This window comes from Microtus oregoni, unplaced genomic scaffold, assembly GCF_018167655.1.
Source record: "Microtus oregoni isolate MIOR12 unplaced genomic scaffold, Mior012 000006F_ref0000085, whole genome shotgun sequence".
Lineage (NCBI taxonomy): Eukaryota > Metazoa > Chordata > Mammalia > Rodentia > Cricetidae > Microtus > Microtus oregoni.
Genome location: NW_024543065.1, coordinates 60,297,759 through 60,311,361, shown reverse-complemented (window position 1 = coordinate 60,311,361; position 13,603 = coordinate 60,297,759). Strand labels below are relative to the sequence as shown.

The following is a 13,603-nucleotide window of genomic DNA, read 5'->3' as shown; positions in this document are numbered from 1 at the left end:
GGAAGAGACAGAAATCTTTAATAAATAAATAAACGGGAAAAAAAATCACACACACACACACAAAACCAAACAGACAATGGGCTAGAGAGATGACTCAGAGGTTAGAGTGCTTACTGCATCTGTAGTGGTCTGGGAGAGTTCAATTCCTGGTATTGAGTTTGTGTGGGTGGGTCATAAATTACCTGTAACTTCAGCCCCAGATGAATCCAACACTCTCTTCTGGACTCTTTGGACACTGCACTCAGGTGTGCAAACATACAATTATAAACACATATTTAACTTAAAAATGTATCTAAAAGAAAAAATGGATTGCTAATTTTCCCCTCATCCTTATTTCATGGAAATAAATGAAGATGAGGTAATTAAATTTACTATTAGAAAAAAAAATCTAATGGGCACATTAATATCAACACCTTCAATATTATATGTGTTTGAGTGATTGAGTCATTAGAGCAATGTAGACGTCCTTCTGATTTAATTCTGAAGTGTGTTTCAGTCTCCTCTACTTCTATGAACATACTTCTTCATTATTCAGCTATTTGCACCACAGTAATCCCAGTCAACATTAATAGTTCCTGCCATGTAGGAGGCAGAGGCCTAACATGAATTCTTTCAATCCTCACACTAACACTGTTTTCATCCCTTGTTTTGGAATATTTGTCTAACTATGCAAAGATGTGTTGCTGTTTTACCTTGCCTACCTGAGGCACCTGATTGGGTTAATAAAAAGCTGAATAGCCAATAGGAAGGGAGGAGGGATAGGTGGAACTTGCAGGCAGGGAGGGTAAGGAGGGAGAGGAATTTAGGCTTGAGGAGAAAGGGGAGGACAGGCAGACGCCAGGGGCCAGAAAGCCAGACACTGAGGAAACAGGACAACAGGACGCACAGAATGTAGAGGAATAGAAACAGGTTAAACTAAGTTAAAAGAGCCAGTGGGGAGCCAGGTGGTGGTGGTGCCTCCCAGCACTCAGGAGGCAGAGGCAGGTGCATCTCGGAGTTCAAGGCCAGCCTGGGCTACAAGATCTAGTTCCAGGACAGGTTCCAAAGCTACAGAGAAGCCTTGTCTTGAAAAAAATAAAATAAAAAATAAATAAATAGGCTGGGCGGTGGTGGCGCACGCCTTTAATCCCAGCACTTGGGAGGCAGAGGCAGGCGGATCTCTGTGAGTTCGAGACCAGCCTGGTCTACAAGAGCTAGTTCCAGGACAGGCTCCAAAGCCACAGAGAAACCCTGTCTCGAAAAAGAAAAAACAAAAAACAAAAAAATAAATAAATAAGCAAGCTAGTGGGACAAGTTTAAGCTAAGGCCAAACATTCACAATAAATAATAAGTCTCTGTGTTTTTATTTGGGAGCTGGTTGGTGGCCCAAAGAAAACCCCAACTACAATCCCCACTTTCAGACTGTGCAGAGGTTAAGTAACTTGCCTAAGGTCACACTTTGGTGAAAGAGTTGAAGCTGTGCAGGAACCTTCTCCCATTTCCAGATGATGCAGAGGTTAACTAATTTGCCTAAGGTCACACTTCTGTGTAAGAGTTGAAGCTGTGCAGGAACATTCTGACTCTGTACTGTAGCAAGCTTCTTGTTGGTCCGTCTTTGGACCGCCAGCCCGCAAATAATGACCTGGAGATGATGTATTAGTTGTAAAAGCTTGTCCTTAGCTTAGGCTTTTCCCCAACTAGCTCTTATAATTAACCCATATTTTTTAAATCTACATTCTGCCACATGGCTTGGTTACCTCTTCTTAGTCTAGCACATTTGACTTGCTCTGGTCTGCTGGCAAAATTCCACCTAGATTCCTCCTCCCAGTTTCTCTTTCTCTCTTATACGTCCCACCTATTCTCTCCTGCCTAGCTATTGGTCAGTTAGCTCTTTATTAAACCACCCAGAAGGCGCCTTAGGCAGAGACCCACAGTGTAAACAAATATTCCAGTCACACTGGACCACAGCGGTTTAGGAACGCGGGATTAGTCAGAGTAGCTGTCAAGTGGCTGGATTATTCAACCAGCAGGATGCCCTACTTCTCACGTCCTTCAAAAGGGTATTTTAATATCCTGCTGGATTACAGCATCTTTGGCTTTCTAAGACATATTCATGAGGCACTGGACATTTTTCCTTCACTGTGTCTTTCTTTGTGACTTATAAGAAAGTGGCCTAGATTTCTACAACCTGGAAGCAGATTCTTCCTCAGGCTCTCATTTTCTTATGTTGAGTGTTTCCACTTCCTGAGGGTAAACAACAGTACCCCTTGCCTGGGGTCTGGATTAATGGGAGTGGGCTTACCCTGTATGGACACCCTGGGTTCAAGCACCCCCTTATCAAAACCTTTATTGGAGTCACATGGTCGGCCTTACCCCATCAGTCTCCACTGGGGCTTCTTGCCTCAGCCACTTTGACGTTAAGCTCCTCCCATCACCTGGCCTCTAGGCAGACACTGCCTGGGACTGGTACACCTATCTCATTATCGGCACCCAAGCCAACCCTCCTCATCTTACCCATCAGGTCAGGTCTGTTCCCCATTTTACAATCTCTCCCAGCATCTTGGACTTTTTTCCTTAAGCGTCTATGAAAATGGGGCTTGAGTCATGTCTCTCTGGTTCTCAGAGTAAGCTCCATGTGGGCAGGGACTGTGAGTTTGTCTTCTTTATTGCTGACTCCCAGCTCTTAGTCCACACCTTAGCACATAGTTGGCACCAAATACATGTTTGTAAACAGGAAAAGCACTACCAGTAACCAGCTAACGAGGAAATCTCAAGACTCCCGGACTTTGCCTGATGGCTGGGTGTGGAAGGCTTGTCTAGACACAACACAGAGCGCAGTTAGCAGAGAGGCCGGCAAACCAGAGGCTAACTCAATATACATATGACATGCAAGGCTGTTTTTAAAGGTTTTTTTTTTGGTTTTTATTTTCTATACAGTTTTTACATGACTAGACAATATTAGAGATAAAAATCATGATTTTGCGAGGAACAGTGAGCATAGTCCAACTTTGACAGTCTTGAAGAATAGTCGGCTCACAACACAGAGATCCGAGCCTAAAGAGACATAATGATTTGATGACATTCTTTGTTTCCCAAGTGGGCACGGGGTTATCAGGGTTCACTCTGTGGTGGCTCTTTTCTTCCCCCCCCCCCCATCCCCCGCAGGTATTTTCATCTCCCAGGGATTCCTCGAAACAGTCTTCCGTGGAGTGCTGCTCTTCTGGCCTTGGCGACGAAGAAACGTTTCCTCTTTGAAAGCCTGGGAGTTTTGAACCCTAAGCGTTGCTATAGAGGAAGCAATCAAATCTATCAGGAGGGCTCTGTCCTCCACCCAGCGCGCTGCTTCCTGTTTTTCAAAAATGCTTTCTGACCCTCCCGTGAAGTGTTCGGAAGAACCAGGATTGCTAGTGACTTTTAAGAGACCATGTCATGTCCATCACCCATCCTCACGGAAGCGAGCACACTTTGGAAATCATGATTTGACAGGGAGCCACAGTCCGCAGTTCCCAAGTGTGACAAGTGTACTAACCCTACTTCGGACAGAGTAACTTGCTTTTGTCAAAGTTTCCCAAACTCTCGGAGCCCTCAGGCCTAACCACCTTAGGAAATGTCGTTTCCCAAAGGCAGGTAGCCTCACAAGGTGACCGTCTTCTCAAGCCTCCAACACCGACAGAACTTTCCTCTCTGCGGGTCACTCCCACAGCTCGGGGCCGCCGCCCGCCAGCGCCAGCAGCCTAAGGGGGAACCACCGAGCGCGCCTCCAGCCACTGCCGGTGCCGCCACGCCCACCACGCCCGCCGGTCCCGCCCCGCCGCGCGCCCGCCGTCACACGGCCCGTGATTGGCTGGTGGCGCTGCCCGTCTCGCGGGGCGAGCGCGTCGCTCTCAGACCCGCGCTTCTATTGGTCACGGCGGCGGCGGCAGCGCGTGGATCCACCGAGGAGGGGGAAAGCCGGTGGTGGCCGCGGTGGCGGAACGGGCGGAGGCTCCCGGTTTCGTAACCGTCGCTCCTCCTTGCCGTCTCGCGGGCTGCGAGGCCTGGGTCGGGTCGGGCCGCGCCGCGCGGGGCCGCTCGGAGTGGAGGCCGCCTGGGGGCGGGCGGGCCGGCCGGAGGTGCAGGTAAGGAGGCCGCGGGCTCTCGCTCGGAGGGGTCTAGGGAGGAGGCCGCGGTGGAGCCCGCCGCTTGCGTAGGCGGCGGCCCGGCCCGGCGAGACCCGGCCCTGCCCGAATCGGCAGGCTGGCCCGGAAGGCCCCTGGCGGCTGGTGGCGCGGGCGGGGGCCCGGAGCGGCGTCTGATGCAACCTGCGGGCAACACCCGGCGGGGCTGAGCTCATCTCTGGCCGCGGCCCAGCGCCGCCTCGCATGGCGCCGACCCCCGCGCTCCCCCCCCTCCCCGGGCGCCCCTCGCCCCAGTCGGGGAAGGGATGGAGGACCAGGTGGCCCCTCCAGAACCCGGCCCCCTGCGACGTGCAGCGTGACAAGCCCGGCGCGCATTGGCCCCTGGGGATGGAGGGTGTTCCTAGAATAGAAGGTGGACCGAATCTTACTTTGGAGCCACCTAGGACTCTTTCCTGTCGCTTCCCAAACATCTCGGACGTGGGGTGGGCCCGGGTCCTATTTGGAGTTAATAATCTAGTGGCCACCTAGGGAAAACACTCGATTTCTAAACACATAACGTTGTAAGAGGGGTGTTTGGCTTTGGTTCTGGAGACGGTCGCGTGTCCTGCAGTCCACTGGGAGGGGGAGGGCATCCTAGATCGCCCATCGACCACCAGTTCACTAGAAGCAGAAGGGAGTCATTAAACCTTTCCTTAGCACGGCTGGAGGGAACGCGGGAAAAGAGCCAGCGGAGGTATCCAGGTGGAGAGGTCGGGCGTGCATGTGTGAGGGGAAGGATGGTCTGTTTCTCCGAGTGCGCTTGGGTGTCTGGTCCTAAGAACGTTGGCATGTTTAGTTTTGCTCTTGTTTGAGTTGGTGTGTGTGCGTTTGTGTGTGTGTTGTTTCGGTAAGCTGCATCATAAGATGTGTCAATTTTAGAAAGGTTTTAACCTTTGTGGGTTGCACAACATCTGGGGGTTGTGTCTCCGAGTTTCCACCCACTTGAATCCTTATTTGAATGCAGACCTGTCTTCACAGGGGAAAATTTGAGATAAAGCACCGTAAGGGCTTTCTTGACTGAGGAATTCTACATAGAAGAGTTGATTGCATGGCCGGGCAAGCCCCTCCACCACTGAGCCACCCTCCTAGGCTTCTCTAAGGTCTGTTCAGCTGTTGCCACTTGAGTAGTATTTTTGATAAGCAACCCCTGGGGTTATTTACCTGTTTCTGAAAAACTAACTAATGACAGGATGCTGTTGAGCTGTTTCCTGCCTCTGGTGGCCATGCTCTACTGGCTCAGTTATTTTTATTACCTATCAGAAACAAATAAGTGGGAACAGACGCCACCCCTCCCCCAGTATAAGTTCTCCCAAGCAAGTCCTGATTGTCAGCCAGGCTCTGTGATCTTGGAGAGCTGCTTTCATCCCTGGTAAATTAAATGATCCCCGGAAAAGCCCCTGGGAACATTCCCTCCTGAGCTCATGAGAAAGAGACACAGGGCCTGGTCCAGAGTTGCCTCACTCAGTCGCAGTAGTGATTGCTATGGCAGTTCTAGGTTTTCCTCTGTGGGGTGGTTGCATAGGTTCTTAACACTATTATTGGTCCCCTACCCACCCTGTTGCCCTGCCCTGCCATTAAAGAAGAAAGGAGGGGGGGGGAGACCTGAACAAGATCTAATAAATACAAATCTATAAACAAGGTTTTTGTTTTGGATGTGATAAATAATACTGTGAGTAGGTTTAAGGGATAGTACCCAAACAAGCATGTATTTTCTTCCCATCCTCCAGTGGAACACTTCACAGGACTCTTTGAGGGAGTGTCCTCTCCTTCATGGACCCTGCCTCCAACAGTCTCCATGGAGACACAGTGAAGCTGGAGTTGCCAAAGAAACTTGGGGAGCAGAAAGGACAGAAAGCACAGAGAAGACAGACCACTTGGAAGACACTTGGTAGTATAGTGGTCTTGAGTTGGGCGTAAGGAAGCAGGAACTGTAGAGGGCTAGGACATGAACTTTGGAGTCACAGACACTGATTTTTCAGGAGCAAGATGTGACATAATTAGGTTTGAGTAGAAGATTGCCCTACATCAGCAGCTCAGCCTGTGGGTCTCAAGCCTTTTGGGGGTCGGACAATCAAAACTTTCACAGGGGTCATTTAAGATTGAAAAAAAAATTTTATATTACGATTCAATACAGTAGCAAAATTACAGTTATGAATTGGCTATAAAGATAATCTTATGGTTGGGGTCAGCACACCATGAGGACCTGTATTAAAGGGTCGCAGCGGTAGGAAGGGTGAGAACCACTGCCCTAGCTAGTCTAGATAGTGAGTGCTTGGGGAGCTCAGGCTACTATACCTGAGATTAGGGCCCCTGAGAGATGATGTCAGCCTGAGGTAATTTCTGTGGCATTAAGAGGGACAATAGATGTGATGATATATTTTTGTTTGTAAATTTGAAGACTCAACCTTCATTAAGGAAATTCAGTAAAAAAATTATTTTGAGAGGCCAATGGGGGAAATATGTGATTCTATCCAAATTTATGAAAAAAAAAGACAAGCTCGGAAAATTCTGTACAGGTTTATTGTTCCAAGTAAAAAATGAGAAAAATCCTATATTATTTTACTATTCTAGCATTTTAGTGTTTCATTGTTTTATTCTTTTGAAAGAACATTACTTGAATTAAATTTGCATTTGATAAAGAAGTGTTAACTCATTTCATTTAGCCCCACATTCTTAAGATTCATTGTTTGTATGCAGCCATAGCTCTCCTTTGTCAGTGCCACCAAAATCAGTTGGGAGCACCCTGAAAGAAAACTCCGTCCTTGGTCTGGCAGCCTGAGAACTGGCACTTGTAAGAGTTGCTGGTGTTCGGTCCAGAGACCACTTTGAGGTCTGTTGTTCCTCAGCTTTCCTGTTGCTTCTTGGGTGATTGACAAGTACAAGGAAGGAGGCACCACCCAGCTTCCTGTGGACTGAACTTTGGAATAGACTAGTCCATTCAGGAGCCAGACTTTGAGTTAGGGTTAAATATCGAGATACTAAATGTCAGACTGCTTTGCTGTAGAGCTCAGTAAATGTTTGTGAAAGGAACAAAAGTATACATAACAAGTGTCTGTTCAGTGCAGACGTTTGTGATCTGTTAGAAGCTTGGTAAATTAGGTACTTGGCCCAGCGGTGCTGGCACACGCCTTTGATCCCAGCAATTGAGAGGTAGACAGGCAGATCTCTGTGAGTTCGAGGCCAGCCTGGTTTACAAGAGCTAGTTCCAGGACAGGCTCCAAAGCTACAGAGAAACCTTGTCTCGAAAAACAAAGTTAGTTACTCCTTAATCCTCTGTCTACTCTTCATTTTAAGAGTTACTTTTTTGACTTATCTACTGGTTGAAGATTTGTTTGTTTTTTGTTTTTATTTTTATTTTCCAAGACAGGGTTTCTCTGTGTAGGGCTGTCCTGGAACTTTCTCTGTAGACCAGGCTGACTTTGACTCACAGAGATCTGTCTGCCTCTGCTTTCTGAGTGCTGGGATTAAAGGCATGTGCCAACACTGCCCGACTTTTTTTTTTTTTTTTTAAAAAAAAAAGAAAGGATCTCTACATAGCCCTGGCTGTCTTGGAACTTGCTTCGCAGACCAGCAGAGCACATTAACCTCAAAGCTCACAAAGATCCGCTTGACTCCACCTCCCAAGACTGGCTTTAAAGGCATGCACCACTTTGTCCAGCCTACTTTTTTATTTTTTGACAATCATGAGTTACTTTTTATTTCTACTCCTTTTTTCTTGCAACTTTGTAGGTTCAGTAAACAATATTCTTGTTTTTCTAGCCCAAAGGTGCACTCAAAACCTCTCCTTTGTTCTGGTTAGCATCTTAGTAAGATTGTTTAGAACCCTTCCCCATTCTTGTATTTTGGTTCAGAAATAGGCAGGACATCACTGAATTTGAAGCCTGTTGTGAGTAAGTTGTTAGTGACTGGAGTTCATGGTATTTTGTTCATTGGGCATTGTACCATTTCCACGTCTCTTGTATGGATGGGCAGTTAATGCTTGCAGGAGGGAAGGGGTATGTCCGGGGTAAAAATGAGGTAGCCAGAGCCAAGGAAAGATTTGATCTGGTGTCTAGTTGCACTTCTTTGGATTGTTGGCTGTTTCTGAGCTAGGACAGATTGACTGTAGAGATTGGTTCTGAAGAAGAATATAAGAAATAGAATCCCAGGAGAGGCATTAAATCATACAAGTCTTTAAAGTTGGATTAAACATTATACCAACTTGATAAGCAACAGTGTTCCATGGCAGCTAGGGTGGCTTAATACCCACTTCTTATTTTTTAATTAATTTGTTTACTTTCTGTATTTTGAACAGCCACCTTTTAAGTGGGAGAAAAATTAGGCCACATAATCATTTTCAAGGGAAATTGTGAAATGTCTGTTATTGAGCGTAACTTGGAGTCCATATCCATCATGGCTTGGAAGGAAGCTTTCTGTCTTGCTTTAGTGCTGGAGTAAGAACAGATGACCCACTAGCTCAGGGCTGGCTAAGTGGCTTTTTAAAAACAATTCAAAGTAATGATATATGGACATTTAAAGGCAAAGATTAATAGTAATAAATAATAAAAGGCCAACTTAATAAGCATGCGTGAAGGAAGGCTTGACCAAAGTTTGAGTGAAGCTGATTATGTTTACTGACTGGACTGGTGTTTACACTGGGTGTACTTATTGGGGCATTTTCCTAACTCTGGTGAACTTCCCCAGCTTTGTCCATTGATGTTGTTTTAGCAGTTCTGGAAAAAGAGAGCCGGGCATACACTTGTAAGGGTACTGTGTCTCCTAGTGGACACAGCTGACTCAGCTGTTCAGTTTGTAGTGACCTGTCCTCTATGGCCGGGGTCGGTGGGGTATGCTTTCACACTCCACAGTTCACGGGTGACCAGAGGGGTTAGTTACAGCCACAGCTAGCCAGCTCTCAGTGGTTTCTCCACAGAAGTGTTTCAGTGTCTGCTGAGCTCCCTGCGGGAGAAGTGGGTCCCAACACTGGCTGCATTTGTCCTTGGTTCTGCCTGGGTTCCTTGACTGTATCGTTAGAACATTGTTTCTTCATCAGCATGTTTAGGCCAGTGGTTCTCAACCTTCCTGATGCTGTAACCGACCCTTTAATACAGTTCGTTATGTTGTGATTCCCCCAACCATAACATTTTTGTTGTTACTTCATAACTGTAACTTTGCTACTGTTATGATTTATAATGTAAGTATTTTTTGGAGATAAAAGTTTGCAGAAGGGATTGCAGCCTGCATGTTGAGAACTGCTGGACTATTCGATTCTGTCAAGAATAAAAACAGATGCAGGCTGGAATGGGGGTACTTTATTGGATGTCTCTGTTCCCAAATACAAGAACCCAATTGAGTAAATTTCAGTAAACTATCATATAAGGTGTGATAAAAATGTAAAAAGGCAAATCAACTAACCAACTCAAAATACCTTGCCTTAAAAAATAGCCCATAATAGGTGAAGAAGTCACCCTGGGAATATTGAGTAAGGGATGTGCTGCCATCATAGCCGCACACTGGGTTCTGCAGACTGAAACACCCCCCTCTCATTGTAGGTGTCCCTTTTACAATATTGAACTTGCTTTTCCATGCTCACTCCATCCAGACAGCTCAGTCCAAGTGCTGTTAGCTCACGTGTGCTACCTAATTTGTGTTATGCTTTTGTTTTTTCCTCCCCTTATTGATAATCACATCTATGCCCAGGTGGGGCTGGCCTTCAGCTTATGGTGTTTCTGAACCAACTTATCTTTTGAAATTTGGAAACACTGCAATAGTTGGCAGTTGTGTCAGAAAAACCAAATAATGGTTGCCTGCAATAGGTCCATCAAGTTTAATCTCACTTGATCCTGTCATTTCAAATATTTTAATGCAACTTATTTTCTAACTAGGTACATGTGAAGATTTTTTGGCAGTTGAGTGTGGCCTCTGCTGATCACATTGCTTTGGTTTCTGCCTGTTCTGTGTTGGCAAAGGAACACGCCCAAATGAGCAAGCTGTCGCAGCCAGCCACTACTCCAGGAGTGAATGGAATAAGTGTCATTCATACTCAGGCCCATGCCAGTGGCTTACAGCAGGTTCCTCAGCTGGTGCCCGCTGGGCCTGGGGGAGGAGGTAAAGCTGTGCCTCCAAGCAAGCAAAGCAAAAAGAGCTCACCCATGGATCGAAATAGTGACGAATATCGCCAGCGCAGAGAGCGGAACAATATGGCCGTGAAGAAGAGCCGGTTAAAAAGCAAGCAGAAAGCTCAAGATACGCTGCAAAGAGTGAACCAGCTCAAAGAAGAGAATGAACGGTTGGAAGCCAAAATTAAGTTGCTGACAAAGGAATTAAGTGTACTGAAAGATTTGTTTCTGGAGCATGCACACAACCTCGCTGACAACGTGCAGCCCATCAGCACTGAAACTACAACGACAAATTCTGATGACACAGGGCAGTAGATCTCCTTCCAGGCGCCACAGCTTTGTGGCTTGAACATGAGAGGTGTGACCATCCTGTACTGCCTGGTTCCATGGCTGAGCTTGGTCTTGTTCCATTGGAGGTTATTTTCTAGGCTCAGCACTGAACAGTCGATTAGCCATGTAATTTATCTGGTCTTAAATGATAATGGATTTTTGAAGCACTAAAAGAAGACTTAGGGTTTATGGTTAAAACAAAATTCCTGGACCTTAATATTCTTAATAAATCCTGACTTCCCCAGAAATGCATCTTTTTTTAGGAATGGGAAAGTGGAGGGGCATATAGAAGGTTTTGGGTTTTAATGAGACAAAACTGTGGATTAAGAAAAGCTGGATTCCATCTGTGTTCCTCGATTTGTGATTTTGTTTAAATTGTGTATTGTAAATTCTAGGGCTTCAGAAACCAATCATAATAATTTGGCCCTGTTTTACAGCTAGTATAAACTTGTGTTACCATAATTGGCATTGTTTATCCCAACAAGTACATATTTTTTAAAAATGACTTCAGGCAAAGTAAAGAAATCCCATTCAGGTCATGTCAAAATACAAATTGCATTTAGGAATGAAAGAAGTGCTCCCTGCCCTTTGTGTGTTTTAAAGGGCATAGAGTGGAATTGAGTTTTGGGGTCCTTTGGTTTATTGGATTAGCATTATCTTGTGTCCTAAAAAACAGTATCTACTGTGTACTGACAGTTTAGTTTCTGTGGATGCTGATCAAGGTAGCGTTTGTTTTAGGGGGGGAACCATTTTCTGACAGCCAAGTTAGTAAGTGAAACACCTTGGCTTGATGATACAGACCATGATTTAGAATACTAATTTATGCTGGGCACCTGTAGTCCCAGCACTAGGAAGACAGAGGCAGATGGATCTCTGTGAGTTCAAAATCAGCCTGCTCTACAGAGTGAGTTCAGGACAACCAGGGCTACACAGAGAAACCCTGTTTCAAAAACAACAAAAGAAAAGAATACCAATTGATTTGGTTTCTCCCGTGTTCAGAATAACTCCCAACGGGGCCATGATTTTTTAAAGGCATAGTTTTTTTTTGTGTGTTCTTGTGTGAAGAGGCACGTTTTGGCATTTGATCTCAACTAAATGATTATTAGAAAAATGTGTCAACTTCATGACATCTCTCAAAAGAATAGTCAAAGAAAACTTGAAAGTATAAGGTTTCAATCTTTAATTTATTTACTAAATCTTTTTATCCTTTTTTGAGGAATTTCTTTTCTAGTTTAGTGGGGTGTTCTTCCAGACTTGATGTTTCATTGCCCGTTTATCCATTAGTATGCTTTTATGTTCTGTATAAATTATTTTAGAGAGAAGAAGCTGATAAAACTCAGGATATTGACTTTGTTGTGAACTCAGAGCCGCTAGGGTGTCTCTAGGGTCCGCTTTGTCAGTGCTGCAGTGTAGATTGTCTTGGTAACTCACAGTTTTTGCACACTTCCAGCTAGTTTGTTGGTTCCTGAGAGGGTGCCGAAAATATGAGTCTTGCATGATCACAGTTTGTGTTGCTGGGAATCTTGCTTGAACATGGTCATTTCTGGCCTGGTTTCCTACTAAGACTTGGTTACTGCACCCCAGTATAACTCAGGTTGCTCCCTGAGTGTGGCAGAAGAGTGCGGATTCTTCTGTGCAGAAGCTGTTGGTGCCCTGCAGCTCAGCAAAGGCTTTTAGGGCCACTGTGCTGAAGACAGGAGTTGACACTGTTCTTAGGGAACCAAGAAATGAGAGGGGTTCTTAAAAGTTAGGGTCCAGCACCAGTTTACCTTGGTTGTAATAGCCATCACTTACAAAGATTGATAGATGTTTTATATAGCTAACAAGGATGCACCCATACAATTCTAATCTTTACTACCTGATTGATACTATGTAGTGAACTTAATGGGAGATACAGTTAGGTCCTGGTTGAACATGTAAGAACCTACAGTAGGTACACAGACATTGGAAACTCTTACTTTCAAACACCAGCTTTCACAAATGGATGTTCTCATGGAATTTGTGGTTACTGGTGCGAGGATGTAAGCCATAGGGAAGGCAGTGCTCAATATTTCTAATCAGAAGATACAAATCAGTTCTAACTAAATGCTCTTAACCTTTGTAAATCAGATGGTTAGCACAAGCAAGCAGTTCCACATAGAACACAAATGTTAGCTGGCCTTGGACTTTCTTACTAAAGTGAAATGATGTTCAGCTTGATGGAGTTCTTAGTGTAAAATTGAAGGGAACTAAGTTTGGGGAGTGGGTAAGTTTAGGACTTTGGAGATAGCTTGTTACTGGGGAACCTTTAGAGTGATCTGCCTTGTGGATAGGCCTCAGTGTGGATTAGCCACACCTGTGTCCCCTGGGGTGGCTGCAGAGGGAGGGATCAGAGCTTCCCTTCTGTCCTGGCCCTTTGTGACAGGTGACCTTGGAATCTTCATTAGGGTTTTATTAAAATGTGACCCGGGATTTGAAATCCAGGTCATGAGTCCACTCATTTTCTGTAGTTCTCAATCTATGGAAGTAGAAACATGTACAGTTTGATAAGGAACTGCAGCAGCTTTTGATGTTTCTTAGCCGCTCCTGCCCCCTGGGCTGAAGCTTCGTGCCTGAACAACCCTTGTAGCACCTAGAGTGCTTCTGATGCCTTAGAAATAGGAATGATACCTGTGTATTTGACAGGCTAGGTAAGATTCCATACAGCTAATCAGATCTGCCTCTCAGGAAAAATACTAACTTGTTCTTTTTGTTTCTGGCTTTCAGTTTGTGAGATTACTCTATTTTTTTAAGTATAATTTTATTTCTTCAATGAATTTAAAAATAAAACACCTTTGGAACAATGACTGGATTTCTTTGTGGTTTTCTTTATCTTGGAAGTAAGCAAGAAGTTCACTTGTAATTGGCCCCAAAGAGCCTGCAAGGTACCTCCTGCTGCTGTTCTGGGCTGGGCTGGGGGACATGGTCAGGAGGGTGCTTTTGTACAAGTTTGGATTTCCTTGAGTAGACAGTGAAGTAGTTTTCTCTAAACTTGGAATGCATCTTCAATTGTTTGGTCTA

The 13,603-nt window shown here is 45.2% G+C and overlaps 1 protein-coding gene across 1 annotated transcript; it reads left to right on the top strand.

Annotated features, from left to right (window-relative positions):
* The first annotated feature begins 5,116 nt into the window (after positions 1-5,116).
* Positions 5,117-13,389, top strand: Cebpg (CCAAT enhancer binding protein gamma). Its single transcript, XM_041653960.1, has 2 exons — positions 5,117-5,236; positions 10,001-13,389. Exon 2 carries the CDS (start codon positions 10,097-10,099, stop codon positions 10,547-10,549), a length of 453 nt encoding a protein of 150 aa, XP_041509894.1. The 5' UTR covers positions 5,117-5,236; positions 10,001-10,096; the 3' UTR covers positions 10,550-13,389.
* The last annotated feature ends 214 nt before the right edge of the window (positions 13,390-13,603 follow it).

What these genes read in the sequence shown, in the direction of transcription:
- Cebpg (XM_041653960.1), top strand. Translation starts at nt 10,097, where the DNA reads ATGAGCAAGCTGTCGCAGCCAGCCACTACTCCAGGAGTGAATGGAATA.